The 20,149-nt window shown below is 44.6% G+C and overlaps 1 protein-coding gene across 2 annotated transcripts in view; it reads right to left on the bottom strand.

Moving 5' to 3' along the window:
• The window catches only part of GABRG2 (gamma-aminobutyric acid type A receptor subunit gamma2), a 307,851-nt gene that overhangs the window by 19,355 nt on the left and 268,347 nt on the right, over positions 1-20,149 (bottom strand). For both annotated transcript variants that reach the window (XM_075344448.1, XM_075344449.1), the window contains exon 7: positions 495-647. In XM_075344448.1, the coding sequence (XP_075200563.1) occupies positions 495-647 (153 nt within the window). The remainder of the gene's footprint in view (positions 1-494; positions 648-20,149) is intronic.

Genomic DNA, 20,149 nt, shown 5'->3' with positions numbered 1-20,149 from the left:
TCCATTCAACTAACATTTTTTTCTCATAAAACTGATTCTGCGGCTGGGAGATTCTTTTTTAATGCACCTCTCCAGTGTTATTTTTTATTGCATCCGGTGGCCACGGAGTATCGATATGGCCACTGGACCAAGACCTGCAAATTGATTTCCTTAACTTTAGTCCTGGGATTTAGAAAATATCCCAGGACTAAAGTTAAGCAAATCAATTTGCAGGTCTTGGTCCAGTGGTCATATCGATACTCCGTGGCCACCGGATGCAATAAAAAATAACACTGGAGTGGTGCTTTAAAAAAGAACTCATGACTCCATATGCTAGTCCCACACAATAAATTATAATTCTAACAATTTATTGTTTGTAACATTTACAGAAACCAGAAGTGTTGAATATATTATATGCTCATGTATTAGGTGGTTGAATATTATTCTTAATCTCTTTAAACTAAACTCATTCATTTCTTGTTTATTTCACAAGTCAAAAGATAATAGTCACTTACCTAGAGATGTCCGAGCTGGAACGGCATCTTTGTTAATCCAAAAAGATACCCACGACAGGACAACAATAAGGGTGCAGGGTATGTAAGTTTGTATTGTGAAATAACCCATTCTTCTTGCTAGATCAAAGTAAACTGTCATTACTACATAGTCTCCTGTAAAAGAAAAGCAAAAACACCATAAAAATAATAAGAATAATGTAAACACTATAACATGAGGATAAAAGCAAATGTAGATGCAAATTCTGAACATAAACAGGTTGTCGGTGACTTTACCTTTGATGATCTATCCTTAGGATAGGTCATCAATGTCTGATAAGTTGTGGTGTGAAACCTGTCACCCCGCCTATCAGCTTTCCCAGATGCCAGTTTTGGAGCTGCACAGCACAGCTCTGGGAACTGTATAATTTTCACGATTGGGCACTGCATATACATCCGCATTCGAATGAATAGAATGTGGATGTGCAGTTTCCAGCCACAACCATTATTCCATTGACAGAGCTGTGCTTGTCGGCTCTGCAACTCAGTAGTTCCGGCAGGCGGAGGCACTGGAGATAGCTGATCGGCGGTGGTGTCGGGTTTTGCACCCCCACGCCCAGACATTGATGACGTTTCTAAAGGATAGAGCATCAATATCAAAGTTATGGACAACCCCTATGGTGGCCATCCATACTGTATCACTGTTGGGTGTTTGGCATGCAGATAGAGGGCTATACAAAAGTAAGTCGTAGACATGTTATCTAAGAAATATCCAGAATTAGTGAATGCGAATCAGAAGCTCTACTTGAACCGTGCTGTATTTTCATCATTATACAGTTCTTTCTCTTCACCCAGAAAGCATTGCAAAGATGCTGAATCAGGTTGTGATACATCTATAACAAGCAATTCCATCCATCAAAAAAAAATCAGTAGAGAAAAAAATGTCTACACAATTTTTTAACTCCTGGAATCAGCATTGCAATAGTTGCCTTGCTTTTGATTCTGGAAACTTTTCAAGCATCCTGACAAAATACTTCTACAAAAATCAGGGCTCTCTTTCCATTATCTAACAGGATATCTTACTAGTTTTAGCCTTATATTGTCAAACTTTTCCACAATGAGTTTTTCTCTTTGACAAGTTGAAGATAAAGCTGAAATGCGAAAGGAATTTCTGTTGACTTATTTCATTTTCACGTGTTATGCTAATGCTCATCCACACAATAATTGCATAAAAACTCAAATACAAAACTAAATACAGTGGAACCTCAGTTTAAGAGTAACTTGGTGTGCGAGCATTTTGCTATACGAGCAAAGCTTTATGTAAATTTGTAACTCAGTTTACGATCAATCTTTGCTGTACAAGCAAATACTCACCGCACACACTTCCGGTTCCAAACTTTCACCGCGCTCTGACCCGCTCTTGCAGTCTTCACAAACACGCAAACACACACGCACACACACATATTATACTCACCTTAACTTCCGTTCCCTCACCGCTCTCCTGGTTCTTGTAGTCCGCTGGTACAGGATGTGTATCGGGTAACCATTGCGACGATGGAGGAACTTCCACTATCAGCGCTTCTCAAAGGCAGCGCGCTGACCAATCAGAGGCAAGCGGCTCATGCCTTTGACGTCAGCATGGTGGCCAATCAGAGGCAAGCGGCTCCTGTGTATGACGTTGATGCTGATAGCGGAAGCTCCTGCATCATCGCGGTGGTTACTGGATACACATACCTGCGGACTACAAGAACGAGGAGGCCACCAAGGGAACGGAGGGTAAGGTCAGCATAATGTGTGTGTGTGTATGTTTGTGAATGTGTGGAGTGACACAATAGGGGACATTGCACAAGTTGTGGAACGAATTGTCTGAGCTTCCATTATTTCCTATGGGAAATTTTGCTTTGCTAGACAAGTAACTTGATTTACAAGCACACGCCCAGAACCGATTGTTCTCATAAACCAAGGTTCCACTGTAGTAGAAAAAAATTCTGTCTGTATACAGTATACAAATTTTGAGACAAATTGATGTCACTGATATATTTTAGGGTAGAGCTACATTTTGATGCGCAACAATTATACTAACCAAACTAAAACGAAATATTAACCCCTTGTGATGACAAAAAATACTGCCATTACTTTTGTGTTTAATTTTGATGGCAATAATTGTGCATCAAAAACTGCATAATTCTTCTGATAACTTTATTTATGGTTATGGATGAGCGAACCTGAACTGTAAAATTTGGTGTCCAAACCGAGCACCGAACACAGACTTTTGACTGTATGTCCGATTCCTGTTCAGGTTTGTCGCCTGAATAAATCCTGCTGAAAGGGTGCAGAGCAGCCAATCAGCAAAATATTAGGTTTAGGTACTTCCGGAGCCATCGCAGCCATGCCAAGTTTTAGCATGGCTGTCATTGAGCAGGGAAATAACTGTAAAAAAAATGGGAGTAAAATGGTTAAAACAGGATATATTTGCCAGTTTCCATGACTGATGATCCCCATCATGGGCTCTTCTTGCTATTTATGTCCCTAATCCTGGTATATATGTCATGTCCGCTATTCTGGTATATATGTTCCCCATCCTCATATATATGTCCTTCAACATGGGCTCATCCTGGTGTATGTACCTCCCGTTATGCTGCACACATAAAAAATAAAAAAAATCTACTTACCTTACCTCCACTCCCCCCGTGCACAGATTCCTCTTCTAATGCCAGCAATTGATTTCCCTGCCATGTGCCCTCAGATACCTGCCGAAGTCAGGTGCCAACTAATCCAAAATTATTATTCACTGTTCTCCATGCCCAGGATTATGGGTGGGGAGTAGTGAATGTGCATTCTTTTTAATAGCAGGCACACTTGTTCGCCCCAGCAGTTAACTTCTGGGAGGTCAGCATAGAAGAACTATAATTGGCACATCATAGAGTATGAAGTGACATTAAACAATGAAAGGGAGTGGCAGCAGGCAGCAAGGTGCAGCAGCTAAGATTAGAGCTATATGGAATCTGAGAACGATCAAAAAGGAACATTAAACTCCTTTAACACCAAATTAAAATGAATCTACCTCACTCATTTTAAAGAGGACCTACAATGTGGTAATCACCATGACCTTCTAATCCCACATACTGCAAAGGTCTAAGCCAGATGTGACACCTGCTCCGACGCCACCGCCACTCCCTCCTTCTCACATCTGGACTATAAGATCTGGTGCAAACAGAAGAAGCCATTACTATTTGAGGAAGTTCAAGAACTTTGTTTTTTTTACTAGATAAGGGTTAGTTCACACAGTGCATTTTTTGCGGCGTTTCTGCGCATTTTTCGGGTGCGTTTTTGGCCTCAAAACTGCATGACTTTGCTTCCCCAGCAAAGTCTATGAGTTTTCATTTTTGCTGTCCACACACAACTTTTTTTTAAGCTGCGTTTTTGAGTTTAAAAAAAAATGGACATGTCAATTCTTTCCTGCGTTTTTCTGCGTTTTCCCCCCATGCAATGCATTGGAAAAACGCAGAAAAACGAAGAGACCAAAAATGCAGCAAAACGCAGAGAAAAACGCACCAAATTGCGCTAAAAACACATACGTTTTTTTGGCCGCGGGTGCGTTTTTGTGCGTTTTTAGCGGCCAAAAACACACAAAAACGCAGCGTCAAATAAAATGCAGCATGTGCACATAGCCTAAAGGGTTTTTCACAAGGAGTCCAAAAATTACTGCTGTTAATGCCTTGCTTAGTTGTTTTAGACCTAATACTGGCACAATTGCAAGATTTTGGGGTTTGCAAGAATCATAAAAGGGTCTGCTATTCAGCTTTATAGTCAGCGGGAGTCCGCTCAGCAAAAGCTTTGTAGAGTAAGTAGCACAGTTTTGTCCTGATAAATAGACAATTTGAAAGCTAAAAAATTCCAACATTTTGCTTGATATTAACTGTACTCCTGTCATTCCTCAAGCATTGCAACATACAGGTTGTTTTGCTGGTTAGCATGATTAAGGGGTCTGTTGATTCATTTTCACTACCTCACTGTGATGGTTGGTTGACACAGCCAATGTTCTCACCTTATTTTTAACTTTAACTTTAACTGTTCAGCTTTGTCTTCTGCCTATGCCGCCTCTATGTTCACATCCACTTGCCACTGCTCATTTTAACCTTCCTCCTTTTCCTCCTAGTCCTGTTCCAAATCCAGCTACATATAACATGGACCTTGAAGGTATCCAACAACTACAGAGCATCCCAACAACCAGAGCATATTGCAAAACATTTGCAAGATGTTCTTTTTTTATCCCATATGGCATTTTGGTGATTGTTTTTTTCAAAGATAAACATGAGGGGGAAGACATTATTTAGTCCACATTTTATCTTACTAACAAATTTGGTTGCCAAAGGCAGATCTTAAAGTAATTAACGCATCAGTTAAGCTGTTGTTTGATATAGTCTGTACCTACTTTCTACTGCATATTAAGTTGATGAGGGATATACGGTGTCAAATTCTATTGCAAATCAGAGGAATGATTTTACAGACTATTCTTTCTTTGCAAAGCCAGGAGAGCATACTTTGCCGTGTTAGTATAGTTGAATTAGGGTGACCCTTTCCTGACCATTGCCATGTACCTGCATAAGAAAGTAGGTGTCTGAAAAAAATGTCGCACAATTATTCAGGACCATGTAAGGAGGGTGAGTAACTTTACCATAAAGCAGCCTGAATGTTCTGAAAATTGTCGCTCATGATCATGACAGTTCCCAGCTGCAGTTCAAAGGGTTTCAGCAAGCAAGTTAGTTGCCTTATGATGCCCAGCAGCAACTCATCCACTGTATAGATTTTGTGTCCCAAACTTTCAAGCTGTAAATCAACTTGGCAGCAATTTACATTGCTTGTGGTAAATGAGTGAAAAATCAGCACTATACCTGAGGCCATTGGGGTCACGTCTGTTGAACTGGATCTGGAGGAGGTGTAGGAGTAGGCAGATAACCACTGTGTTTTGGTGGAAATAGATGTAGCTCGCAATCATGGAGACTTCACCCCCTTTTCCGGTTGTGGTAGTGCATTGCTGCTACCCACATTCACCACATGGGCTGTGATACTGATGTACTGTCACTGTTTTCATAGTTGCTGCACTAGGTGTCTATGGTACAGTAGAATTTTAAGCTCAAAAATAAGTGGAAAGAGCAGCTTCTGTTCTCCTCTATGTAAGTGAAGAGTGTGGGCACCCTTTTCTAAGAGAAATAAGGGCAGTTGGGTATCTTTCAGCAAGGCTGAACACACTTTATAACTTCTCAGTAGGCAACTGATTCCAGATGCTAATATGATAACGACTGCATCACTGGCAACTTGACTGAGTTGGGGTTTTGTTGGCAAGCAAGTGGAAGACAGACTCAACACATAATCTGAGATCAGTAGTTGCAGATGTGATGGAGAAGGAAGAGGAGACCTACTCTTTGACCAATAAGTAATAGGGATGGGTGACAATGATGATGGTAATGATGACACCAACCAGGTACTACATGAAGGTACCACCCAAATTACGTAAATATGAGCGTAATGATAAGGGGAAGGAGGATAATGTGTGCCTTGTTCTGATGGCTTCCTGTTTTGCAGTCTCTTGTGTGCTGATGGAAAGCTGTAGTTAATAGTCTATGTCAGTTATGACATCCACAGCTTATGTTCCTTTGGCTGAGCTTTCTGTCTTCAGAGCCATCTGGCTGTAATGTGCAAAAGATCTCCCAAATATGAAAGGGTTGCATGTACGCCTTGACATTACCGCCAACAGACCTCTCAGTCATTGTTGAGCACATGTGAAATCACCGGTTTCAGCACAGACCAAAGAATATGCAGCTTTTACAGATTTTTTTGGCCACACATTCCCTCTGTTCTGTATCACAAAAACTGAGACCCTACCCCTGTAATATCATCAGTTTACTCCATTTAGGAAATTGCATGAGCTTTTGCATCCCTGCCTAATTGTCACCTTGAGATTTTCCCTGGCTCAGAGTGCTTCTAAAACTGTCATTGTCTCTAGCATCATAGTTCACAGAGCCAGCAACACAGCTTGACATTAGAATTGGATCCTGTCACGCTTCCCGGTCCCCTGGCCCCGCTCTCCGGTCCCCGTGGCCCGCTCCCTGCTCCCCGGCGGCGTCCCCTGCTCACCACTCCGGTCCCGGCCTCCTCTTCCCCGCCTGCGGCCTCCATGCGTCCAGCTCCCCGCTCCCGGCGCTCCTCTGCGACGTGGCACTTCCAGCCGGGCACCCCTGCTTCCTCTGCACCGCTCCCTGGACTGGCTTCTGGTACTCGGGTCTCGCGCATGCGCATTAGGGCGCGCACGCGGTCATTGACCCTTTCTTAAAGGGCCAGCACCTAGAAACAGGAAATTGCATAAACAGGTACAGGGTATATTAAGATTCACTTTCCTGGTGGGCGGGGCCTGTTCTACGTGTTTAGCAAGCTAGTGTTCAGGTCCCCGTATTGCTTTGCCCTGTGCTTTGCCTTGTATTAACCCTGTCTGTCTCGCAGAGCCTGCCCTGCCACGCCAGCCGCTCCGAACCAAGTCCATCCCTGGACCCTGACGGTGACTTCGGCGGATGTTCCACCACCTCTGCAGCTCCGCCAGTCTCCAGTTCCTGGCTCCGTTCGGTGACCCGTTCCATCGCTCAGCAGGTTCCGGATCCCGCCTGACCCTACAACCCGGCCTCGGACCCTGAGCTTCGTCACCCAGGCTACCGTCCAGAACTTCGTGTGCTCAGCGCCATCCGCCTTTCCTGCTCCTCTACGGACTGTCCAGCTACCAATAGTGCTTCGGCTGCCGTGCATCAGGACCCTCTGGCGGGGTGACCGGCCTGGCTGCCTCCTCAGGGGAAATCGGTGTACGGTCCAGTGTTTCCACCACCCGGTCGTAACAGATCCTCCATTTACTCTGTCCCCATATCTTGTAAGCACAAAGGCTGACAGTTCATTTCTTACAATAAATTAAATGTAAGAAATTGGTTTGTTGTAGTATCTTCCTTAGGTGCTCTGGGTAAGGGGATTAGTAGGCATAACAGAAATAGGTGTCATTAATGGATTGAAAATTCCATTTTGGACACCAATAAAGGGGTATTCCCATCTCCAAGCTCTTTTATTAATATACAGAGTGGGCCATAAGTATGAATACATCGTAGGTGGGCCATAAGTATGAATATGTGATGCCCTGGACTAGCCAGGTAGTCATATACATAACAACATGCACACACCCCCCACCATAGACAGTAACAACAGTCAGACAAAAACCCTTGTTGCCTCCCTCCAGGGCCTGATGTCCACACCAGGTGGGGCGGAGCCAGGCAGTTGGCCCCACCCACCGAGGAGTTTACAGGCCTGGAGGCGGGAAAAGGAGTCAGATCAGTTTAGGAGGTGAAAGTGAGAAGAGTAAAACATCTGCGTGTGCCTGGGTAGGAGCCCAGGCACTGACAGCAAGGTTGGCAGATGGTGGTGGCCATCTGCAGGAGTTGGTGGAACTCTGCAGATCCGTAAGGACAGGGGTTGGGAATTGGCCCGCCGGTACCGAACCGGGAAGCGGAGTGAAGCTAAGCACACAGGCAGGGCCATCGGACCCCGACCAGGCTTGGAGCCACCGACAATAGTCAAATCTGAGTGTGACAGGAACCCCAGGGGTTTCCCAACAACCAAGACCCGACAGAAGGCAACAGTCCACACCAAGAGGATATACAGCCACTGCCACAGGCTAGAGATCCAAGGGCCAGCACCTGCAGGCAAAACGGGCTCCTACGGCACCCATACGCCGGGGAGCGGACTACCGGTGGGCAGCCACAGGAGTCAGAACATTCTAACAGGTGCAGGAAATCAAAAAACTGTGGAGAGAAAAGCGCACATAGGGTCTTATCTGGCAAACAATGCAGGCTTAGAAGATAAAACAGGTGCTCACCTGTGGAAGTTGTGACAGGCACAACTCCTATGAAGGCAGGAATTTGGTCAAGCAGCAGCCCCGATGATACAATAGGGAATCATGAATGGATGAGAAGGTCGGGTTTAACACTGCGCTAAAACCATGAAGCCAGACGATGTGATGGATTCTTTGCTATATTTTCTTTATTTAGGACAAGTCAACGCGTTTCAAAGGCATGTCCGCCTTCTTCATCAGGACAAAGGAAAAAACAGCATGATACCAATTGCTACTTGGGGATACATATATATTGCTGAAAAACCTTTTTCAGCAATATATATGTATCCCCAAGTAGCAATTGGTATCATGCTGTTTTTTTCCTTTGTCCTGATGAAGAAGGCGGACATGCCTTTGAAACGCGTTGACTTGTCCTAAATAAAGAAAATATAGCAAAGAATCCATCACATCGTCTGGCTTCATGGTTTTAGCGCAGTGTTAAACCCGACCTTCTCATCCATTCATGATTCCCTAACAGGTGCAGGGAAAGACAGCCACCATCAGCCGTCCGTGGAGAGTACAACACTGCAGCCGGCTGCGGGACCCATCCATTCAGCCGTTTGGTTTACCAGAGACTCTGTCATGACTGCCTGAGTGAGTACACCAGTGCCATCCGGCACCACGTCGCGCTGCCCCTGCAACCCTGCATCCCAGCCATCCAGCCTCCCCGTTACACCACCGGGCCCCAGGATCACCAACCCCTACCCACGGAGGGGACAACATCCAAGCTGCTCCCTACCATTCTTCCCGGGATCCCCGTCACCAGCAGCGGTGGTGCTAATAATCACCACGACCCGTGGGTGGCGTCACGAACAATCTCCCTAACCAAACCATCCCTTTTCACTCACGAGTGAAGAGCGCTGCTCGAGTCCCCGGGTCTGGCCCACCGCTCGAGCCACCGAGCAGCAGCAGCAGAAGTCCCGGACCCGAGCGTGGCGAGCGTGTCCCCTCCGCCCGCGACAGATACACCCTGATAAAATGGATGGGAAGGGCAAAACATTTGAGGCCAGGTGACACCCATGGCAGCCATCTGCAAAGCCGCCATTTTGAATTCAACTTTACTCTTTTTTATCAGGGTGTATCCATACTTATGGCCCACCCAGGGAGTATCCATACTTATGGCCCACCCTGTATAGTAGGTGCAGTAATAATAATATTAGCAAAAACCTCCAATTAGAAATGTAGTATAGTTTTCCTAATTAGCTACGTTGTTTACCTCATGTGCAGGTTTACTGGCTTTTTTTCAGATATAGGATTTTTTTTCTTTTTAAGATTACTCTGATACTGTCATGTTATACACTGTAATTTTACATGTAGAGAGCAGGTGGCTTTTTAGCATACGCCAACCAAATAATGAGCATGTCACTTCTTTTAATTGCATTAGTCTTTCTGAACCCTGAAGTTGCTAAAAACATGATATAAGATAGAACAAGTGCACAGCAATATAATTTTCACATTGGAATTCATTAAGTTATTTTTGTGGGGTGCTTTTGCAGTGCTTTTTTAAGAGGATGACAGGCGTTGAGTACTTATAGTCTTAGAATAGCAAAGCACTCGACAGGTCAAAATATGGCAAATGTATTTAGAGGTGTACCCCTTGCTATAGTGATGAGTGAGCGTACTCAATACTACTCGATAGGCAATCAAGCATCGGGGTGCTCAGGCACGCTTGGTACATGCTCGGGCACGCTTGGTACTTGATCGAGCATCATGAGTGCTCAAGCGCCATACTCAAGTCCCACCCCACATGTTTTGCGGCTGTTTTTCAGCCATATAACGTGTGGATTGCCTGCCAATCATGATAATGCTGTAGCCATGTTGACTACATTACTTTGATTGGCCAGCCGCATTGCGTCATAGGCTATACATAAGACCCAGTGACAGCATGCTAAATAAGGTAGTAAAATGATAACATTACATTTACCTTTGACTATCAGCGGGTTTAGTTTTATTTCCCCTCTACTATATCATCTACTATAGTCATAAGCAATGGGGAAATAACATAAACGATATCCCGGCTATTATGGCTATCTTCAAAAGTTGGACTTTTGCTGCGTTTTTTGTAGCATTTTGTCATGAGTTCTATGTAAAGTAAAAGCTGACTTTTACAGTACCCACAAAAGGTAAGAAATTTCATAAATCTAATGTAAGATTGTTTTCTTTCCTGAAAGAAATGGAAAACTACTGCATTTTTTAAAGAAGCAGCAGGTCAACTTTTTCAGCTTTTCATATAATTTTTTTCAACATTTAAAGCAATGAGAGAGTGCAAAAAAGCAGCAAAAATGCTATCTGTGAACATTGTTACCAACAATGACCTGGGAATCAGAAATGTGTCCCGGTGTCTTCCCAATGCTGTTCCCATTCCATTTGAAAGCTTTGCAATTTTCCTGCCCCTCCAGCCTTTTAGAAAAATACTTTACCTTCCTATTGACTTCCATTATACTTGTTACGCGAATCAAGTCCATCCGAACGTCCGACCTGCTCAATTCGAGTACCAAGCATTCGAGCATTTTAGTATTCTCTCATCACTAATTAATAAGTGCTTTCACACTGCACATCGCTAACGATATATCGTCGGGGTCACGGTGTTCGTGATGCACATCCGGCGTCGTTAGCGACATCGCAGCATGTGACAGCTAGGAGCGACGATCAACAATCGCAAAAACATCAAAAATCGTTGATCGTTGACACTTCGCTCCTTTTCATAATATTGTTGGTGGTACATGCCGCTAGTTGTTCTTCATTCCTGCGGCATCACACATCACTGAGACACCGCTGGAACGACAAACATCTCCTTACCTGCGTCCACCGGCAATGAGGAAGGAAGGAGGTGGGCGGCATGTTCCGGCCGCTCATCACCGCCACTCTTCTTCTTTTGGGCGACAGTTTAGTAACGCCGCTGTGACGTCGCTGTGATGCCGAACGCACCTCCCCCTTGAAGGAGGGATTGTTCGCGGTCAAGCGACGTCGTTGAACAGGTATGTGCATGTGACGCTGCCGTAGCGATATTGTTCGCTACAGCAGCAATCACCACATATCAAACCAACGACGGGGGCGGGTGCTATCGCTCGCAACATCGCTAGCAATCGCTAGCGATGTCGCAGTGTGTAAAGCACCCTTATGTTATTTACTAAGAATAATGTAAAAAAAATAGGTTTAGTAAATGTGGGCCATATTTAGTAACAGGTTTTATACTAAAGACTAAGGCGGGCTTTGCACGCTGCGACATCGGTAACAATGTGTTACCGATGCTGCAGCGATAGTCCCGCCCCCGTCGCACGTTCGATATATAGTGAAAGCTGCCGTAGCGATTATTATCGCTACGGCAGCTTTACACGCACATACCTGCCGTGCGACGTCCCTCTGGCCGGCGACCCGCCTCCTTCCTTAGGGGGCGGGTCGTGCGGCGTCACAGTGACGTCACACGACAGGCGGCCAATTGAAGTGGAGGGGCGGAGATGAGCAGGATGTAAACATCCCGCCCACCTCCGTCCTTCTCATTGCAGCCGGGAGGCAGGTAGGTGAAGTTCCTCGCTCCTGCGGCTTCACACACAGCGATGTGTGCGGCCGCAGGAACGAGGAACTACATCGTACCTGTCGCTCCCCCGGCATTATGGAAATGTCGGAGGTTGCAGCGATGATACGATAACGACGCTTTTGCGGTCGTTCATCGTATCATCTAGGATTTACACACTACGACATCGCAAGTGACGCCGGATGTGCGTCACTTTCGATTTGACCCCACCGACATCGCACCTGCGATGTCGTAGTGTGCAAAGCCCGCCTAAAAGTGTCCAGCTCTTTCTTTCTGAGCAATGTCGGCTGAACATTATGCAATTGCTGGTAAATCATGAATAATGTCTTTAACACACCATTGAATTGTGTGCGATCCAATCTGAAGGTGGAAGTTATATCAAGATTTTGCAAAACATTAAGTCTTTTACGTCAACTATTCAAAATAATATATTTTTTCTAAATTGCAAAATATATATTATCACATTAACTTGTTCTCTGCAACTTGTCAAGATTATTCACAGCTCCTCAGGTTTTGCTCGAAGAATAAAGTACTGTGTACATAATGGACATCTTGAATTGATATTGTCCCTTCTGCCTGAATTTGCTCATCAATGTATTTTGAAACATAACACAAAGGCTTGGTGTATATACATCGTTTTGGGTTTAGCAGAATTTTGAATATAAACTTATTTCTCAGTACACCTGCTGTGAGGAGGATTTAACACCCCAGTGCACAGAACAATGCAATTTATATTCAGATTTATACTTCAGAGGAACATTGAATTTCAAAGGCATTGCTGAATGAATTTCCAAATGAGGAGTAATAAGCTTGCATATTTTTTTTAAGAAAAAATGTTGTGTTTTCAGCAATATTTAAAGCGGTACAGCTCCCGACTCATGTGCCGTAAAGAAAATATGCAATGTCAAACTTTTTATGGCATTCCTATTTTCTAAATATTTCAAAGCAATCCATTTCTCATAGAGACATAATGATTACTTTATACAAAAATATGCAAAATGAATCAACATCACCATATTAACAGGAAGAAGCTTTGCAATGGTTCGTGAAATGAAATGACAAGGCTGTATTGACGAAGATGGAAATTGACATTATTTTTTTTGAGTGATTAAAACATTTTCAGGTTCTGCTTGTATAAATTATGGAAATCAAGAATTGTCATTAATGGCTTTTAATTAATCTCAAAACTTGTACATTCAATATTGAAATACTACAAAAATACGTTCTCCTCCCAGCTGTAAGATGTGTTTACATTATACCCTTTTCTATCATTAAACCAATACATGGACTCATTACACAGATGTACAAGGGTAAAATTGTTTGAAAAGAAAAAGGTGGTTTTTATATACTTTCGATAGCTGAACGAAGTAAAAAATATAGAAAAAATGTCATCATATACGAGTTTTTTCAGAAACATTGACTCGATTGACCTTTAAAAGAATAGAATTCCATAGGGTTCCAAAAGGAATTCCTTTCATACTTTTCTCAAGATGGTGATCTGTCACGCTCCCCGTGTCCCAGCACCACTCCTTACCCACTGATCCACTCCACGTGTCCACCGGTCATGGCTGCCGCTCCCGCTCGTGCTCTCCTGTGTCCTGCTCCTGGTCTTATGAGTCTGACTCTGAGTCCTAGCCACATGGTTCTGTATAGGACCAGGCCGCGCCCACTCTCCTAGTCTTATAGGCCCAGCACACCTGCAGCAGGAAATGACATGAGGCTGTGCTGGGTATATAAGACTGGCCTTTCCATGTGGGTAGGGCCTGATCAACGTGTCCTTAAGCTCGTCTTTAGAGCTAGGTGCTCAGGTCCCCTTGTGCTGTGTCCTGTTACTGTTTGTCTTTTGCTACCGGGTACCTGTGCCTGTTTCTTGTATTGTCCTAAAGAACTCCGTGACCCTGGTGACCTGGTTATACCCGTCCCGGCCACGCCAGTGCTCCGGCTGCCGTGTACCCTGCCCCCTGGTGGGGTACTCCGTCCAGTGGATCCACCTCCTGGGCCCATCAGTCCTCCCGGCCCTGACATGATCTAGGGTATTGCACTGATGTCCATGGTCTAATTCAAAATTTTAACATTGATTGCATTGTCAGCAAGTGGAGACTCTTTATTGAGTCATCCAAAGAAAGTATACAAGCTGTGCTACTGCTCAATGGAAGCAAGTATGCTTTAGTGCAACTATTCAGCACATTCTGTGCACGTATGGGAATTTAGACTTTATTCTCAAAAAAAATAACTAAAGAAGATCAAAGATGGTGAATATGTGGTGATCTGAAAGCTCTCTCTGTTCCTTTTTTCAGCTATGAGGATACACAAAGTACCCATGCTTTTTGTATGAATGGGACAGCCAGGATAGAACTCATCACTGGAGCCAAAAAGTTGGCCAATGAAAACATTTTTGTAACCTGGAATCAAGAACATAGTTGTGGAAAGATTAGTTGATTTCACTAAAGTTCTCCTGCCACTACTCCACATTAAACTTCAACTGATGAAGCATTTTTTGATAGCTCTACCGAAAAAAGGAGAGACTTTTAAGTATCTGGGTAGCGAGTTTTAGGGACTGTACAAAGCAAAACTGAAGAAAGGCATTTCTTGTGGGTCCAGATATTTGGAAACTCATAAAGCAGGAAGAGGTGTTTGAAACAAAAATGAAAGATCTTGAGAAAAGGGCTTAGGATTCTTTTAAAGAAGTTGTCAAGAAACTTCTAGGTAACAACAAAGATCTAAATTTAAGTCCATCACAGAAAACATGTTAAAATATTTCAAAGCTTTGAGTTGTCTGATGAATTTGAAGATTCATTTTTTACATTCCCATTTGGACTACTTTCCTGAAAGCCTTGAAGCCATTTGTGAGGAATAAGTAAAAAGATTTCATCAGAATATCAAGGAGATGGAACGACGTACCAAGGTAGATGCAACATGAACATGATCGTGGACGGTACCAAGGCAGATGGAACGTGAACATGATTGGGGACGATAACAAGGTAGATGCAACATGAACATGATCGTGGACGGTACCAAGGCAGATGGAACGTGAACATGATTGGGGACGATAACAAGGTAGATGCAACATGAACATGATCGTGGACGGTACCAAGGCAGATGGAACGTGAACATGATTGGGGACGATAACAAGGTAGATGGAATGTGAACATGATTGGGAACGACTTCTGGATGCTTCACAGAGAAGATCCGCAGACCTTCTATAAGAGAAAAGGGATCAGGAGAAGCTTTGAAAAGAAAAGGAAAGGTGCAAGAATTAATTTCCAATAAAGTTCCAGAATGAATGTTATTAAGTAATGTTATTAGTAATATTTTTGGCTAAAATAAACATTTTTCTTGTTCATCTCACTTGTACGTAATTTCACGAGCATTATGTGATGGTTAAAAATAGAAGCTTTTTGAAATTCGGGGATGAGGAACATGAGAGTCAGTCATTGGTTTTGAAACAATTTTCATAAACCCAAATTTTGAATACCGGTGTAATTATTACCCTTTAAAATATATGTAATCTGAGCTATGTACAGTGCTGGTCAAAAGTATTGGCAACCCTGCAATTCTGTCAGATAATACTCAGTTTCTTCTTGAAAATGATTGCAATCACAAATTCTTTGGCATTATTATCTTAATTTAATTTGTCTTCAATGAAAAAAAAAAAATTGTCATAAAGCCAAATTGGATATAATTCCACACCAAACATAAAAAAGGGGGTGGACAAAAGTATTGGCACTGTTTGGCAAATCATGTGATGCTTCTCTAATTTGTGTATTTAACAGCACCTGTAACTTACCTGTGGCACCTAACAGGTGTTGGCAATAACTAAATCACACCTGCAGCCAGTTGACATGGATTAAAGTTGACTCAGCATCTGTCCTGTGTCCTTGTGTGTACCATATTGAGCATGGAGAAAAGAAAGAAGACCAAAAAACTGTCTGAGGACTTAAGAATCCAAATTGTGAGGAAGCATGAGCAATCTCAAGGCTACAAGTCCATCTCCAAAGACCTGAAAGTTCCTGTGTCTACGGTACGCAGTGTCATCAAGAAGTTTAAAGCCCATAGCACTGTGGCTAACCTCCCTAGATGTGGAAGGAAAAGAAAAATTGACAAGAAATTTCAATGCAAGATTGTGCGGATGGTGTATAAAGAACCTCGACTAACATCCAAACAAGTTCAAGCTGCCCTGCAGTCCGAGGGTACAACAGTGTCAACCCATACTGAATGAAAAGGGACTGTATGGTAGGATACCCAGGAAGACCCCACTTCTTACCCCGCGATATAAAAAAGCCAGGCTGGAGTTTGCCAAAACTTACCTGAGAGCCTAAAATGATTTGGAAGAATGTTTTCTGGTCAGATGAGACAAAAGTAGAGCTTTTTGGGAAAAGCCATCAACATAGAATTTACAGGAAAAAAAATAGGCATTCAAAGAAAAGAACACGGTCCCTACAGTCAAACATGGCGGAGGTTCCATGATGTTTTGGGGTTGCTTTGCTGCCTCTGGCACTGGACTGCTTCACCGTATACATGGCATTATGAAGTTTGAAGACTACCAACAAATTTTGCAGCATAATGTAGGGCCCAGTGTGAGAAAGCTGGGTCTCCCTCAGAAGTCATGGATCTTCCAGCAGGACAATGACCCAAAACACACTTTAAAAAGCACTATAAAATGGTTTGATAGAAAGCACTGGAGACTACTAAAGTGGCCAGCAATGAGTCCAGACCTGAATCCCATAGAACACCTGTGGAGAGATCTCAAAATGGCAGTTTGGAGAAAACACCCTTCAAATCTCAGGGACCTGGAGCAGTTTGCCAAAGAAGAATGGTCTAAAATTCCAGCAGAGCATTGTAAGAAACTCATTGATGGTTACCGCAAGCGGTTGTTCGCAGTTATTTTGGCTAAAGGTTGTGCAACCAAGTATTAGGCTAAGGGTGCCAATACTTTTGTATGGCCCATTTTTGGAGTTTTGTGTGAAATGATCAATGATTTCATTTTTGTTTCATTCTCTTTTGTGTTTTTTCATTGCAAGCAAAAAAAATAAAGATAATAATAACAAAGAATTTGTGTTTGCAATCATTTTCAGAAGAAACTGAGTATTATCTGACAGAATTGCAGGGGTGCCAATACTTTTGGCCAGCACTGTATATATATTGTATATTGATTATAAATCCTGCACATTAATAACTGCCTTTTACTAAGCTGACTGATGTGCAAAATTATCTGCCTTCTCTACATGAACAGTTTTTTTATATGCTTGAAAAAATATATCCAATATTTTTTTCATGCAATCAAAGATTAACTATTATTAAAAAAATAAAAGCTATTACTGTTTGGGAAAATATATAAAAAAAGTGAAATATGACTTGTTTTGTAAAATTATCCATTTTAATAACCCAAAAAGTAAAAAAATCCTAAAAGTTCAAGATTTTAGAACCAGAGTTTAACAAAATTCTAAAGTAACATTGCAGCCAAGTAACTTGGATTTGGAGATATAAAAATATAGAGATAAATGGATCAGGCATATCACAAAATTCAAATTTGCCCACTAGCTTGGATTTTGCCAGGAAATTTGATTAGCATGGAAGTTATTCACCACAAACTGAATGTGCATTATTATGCTCTGAAATCTATTTAGACAATACAATATTAAAGGGAATCTGTCAGCAGGTTTTTGCTATATAATCTGAAGACAGAATACTGTAGCGGTTAAAACACAGATTTCAGAGATATATCTCTTATCAAATTCCATGCTCTTATTTATTTGCAATGGTTGTTTTAGCACCAGGAGATTACCATTGCTCAGAATACACCAGCACATGAGATCTAGCCTGACCAATTCCCCTACTCTGGTAAGCAACTCACTCTCTAAAGACATTGTCATTCGATGACTACTGGGGTTCCACTAGGTACTGTCAGGGCCGGGAGGACTGATGGGCCCAGGAGGTGGATCCACTGGACCGAGTACCCCACCGGGGGGCAGGGTACACGGCAGCCGGAGCACTGGCGTGGCCGGGACGGGTATAACCAGGTCACCAGGGTCACGGAGTTCTTTAGGACAATACAGGAAACAGGCACAGGTACCCGGTAGCAAAAGACAAACAGTAACAGGACACAGCACAAGGGGACCTGAGCACCTAGCTCTAAAGACAAGCTTAAGGACACGTTGATCAGGCCCCGCCCACATGGAAAGGCCAGTCTTATATACCCAGCACAGCCTCATGTCATTTCCTGCTGCAGGTGTGCTGGGCCTATAAGACTAGGAGAGTGGGCGCGGCCTGGTCCTATACAGAACCATGTGGCTAGGACTCAGAGTCAGACTCATAAGACCAGGAGCAGGACACAGGAGAGCACGAGCGGGAGCGGCAGCCATGACCGGTGGACACGTGGAGTGGATCAGTGGGTAAGGAGTGGTGCTGGGACACGGGGAGCGTGACAGTACCCCCCCCTCTAAGCCCCCCCTCCGAGCACAGAACCCCAGGGGCACCCCGGATCGAGACACCGGACCGGGACCCAACGCAAAGGCGGGGAAGGACCGCTGACCCCGTACCGCCTTCTTAGCCGCACGGCGCTTAGCCGATCTCCCAGCAGTGGCAACGGGAAGAGAAGGACCGTCAGAAACAGGACTGGCATCGTGGACGACCGGCCCGGGCGTCTCGGACCGGGCACAGGACAGTGACTCATCCCCGGTAGCCGGTGGCATTAGAGTCTCAATCGTCAGGGACGGTGGAACGACGCTGGAGTGCGTCGTCACTTCTGGTTCTGGTGGCACCACAGGCACAAGTTCTAGGAGCTGTGGTACAACGCTGGACTGCGTCATATTCTCCTCTTCTTGTGACATGATAGGGTCAGGTGCCAGGGGCTGAGGAACGGGCTGTAGACAGTTATCATGGCACGAGGGACTCCAGTGAGAGATTGCGCCAGAGCGCCAACTGATGTCAGGGTCATGGAGTTGTAACCAGGGCAGACCCAGCAGGAGCACAGGAGTCATTCTCGGGATGACGTATAACGCAATAGTCTCAGTGTGCAGGGCACCAATACAGAGTCTCACGGGTTCGGTGGTGTACCGGACAGGTTCGTATAGTGGTTTTCCGTCCACGGAGGCGAACCAGAGGGGTTTTGCAAGCGGGATGACCGGTATCCGATAACGGTCCACGGTAGCTTGTAGGATGAAATTACCCGCTGCTCCCGAATCAATGTGAGCCTCTGCCGTGAACTGGGTCTTCTCAGTCGTGACCTGGACAGTCTGTGTAACCGGGACTGAAGGGATTCCGGTACCAAGGGTGGCGGTTCCCACCATCCCTTGGACTTGGGGTCTACCTGGTCTCTCCGGGCAAGAACGAAGCAGATGTGTACCGCTTCCACAATAGAAACACAGGCCCCGGGCAAGTCGCTCTGCTCTGCGTTGTTCAGCTTGACTCAGTCGGTCGATTTGCATTGGTTCAGGAGTGGAATCGCAGAACGGCAGTGGCGGGGGAACGGTAGACCTCTGCGGGACAAAGGCGTGACGGACTGGTCGCTTTTCCCGGGATACCTCCTTGGACCGTTCCTGAAAACGGAGATCAATCCGGGTGGCTAGTGATACCAAAGCATCCAAGGTACGGGGAACATCACGACCGGCTAACTCGTCCTTAATGCGGCCTGACAGGCCCTCCCAAAAGGCTGCCGTCAATGCCTCGTTGTTCCAGCCTAGCTCGGAGGCAAGCGTGCGAAACTGGATGGCGTACTGGCCCACCGTCAGGGTTCCTTGGCGTAGCCGGAGGAGCGAGGAGGTAACCGCAGTAGTGCGTCCCGGTTCATCAAAGGTACTTCGAAAAGCCTGAAGGAATTCCCGGATGTCGGTCGTCACCGGATCCTCGTTCTCCCACAACGGATTTATCCAGGCCAATGCCTCGCCTTCCAGGTGGGACATCACAAAGGCTATCTTGGCTTGGTCGGAAGCGAAGAGGTGCGGGAGTAATTTGAAGTGCAGCGAGCACTGGTTCAAAAACCCCCAGCAGTTCTTGGGGTCCCCGGCATACCGAGGCGGAGCAGCGAGGCGAAGTTGCGAGGCTGCGGAGACAACAGGTTCAGATCCAGACACAGATTGCTGCGTGGACTGAGACGAGGCGGCAGTCTGTAACGTGTACAACCGGTGGTCCACAGACGTCAGGAACTTCAGAATGCGGTGTAAGGTGTCACGCTGTTGCACCAGTTCCTGGCGTAGTTCGGCCAGCTCAGATGTTTGTGCT

The sequence above is a fragment of the Anomaloglossus baeobatrachus genome, chromosome 4 (genome assembly GCF_048569485.1).
Source record: "Anomaloglossus baeobatrachus isolate aAnoBae1 chromosome 4, aAnoBae1.hap1, whole genome shotgun sequence".
NCBI classification, from domain to species: domain Eukaryota; kingdom Metazoa; phylum Chordata; class Amphibia; order Anura; family Aromobatidae; genus Anomaloglossus; species Anomaloglossus baeobatrachus.
The sequence above is the reverse complement of the archived record's forward strand: the minus strand, read 5'-3'. Positions and strand labels throughout refer to the sequence as shown.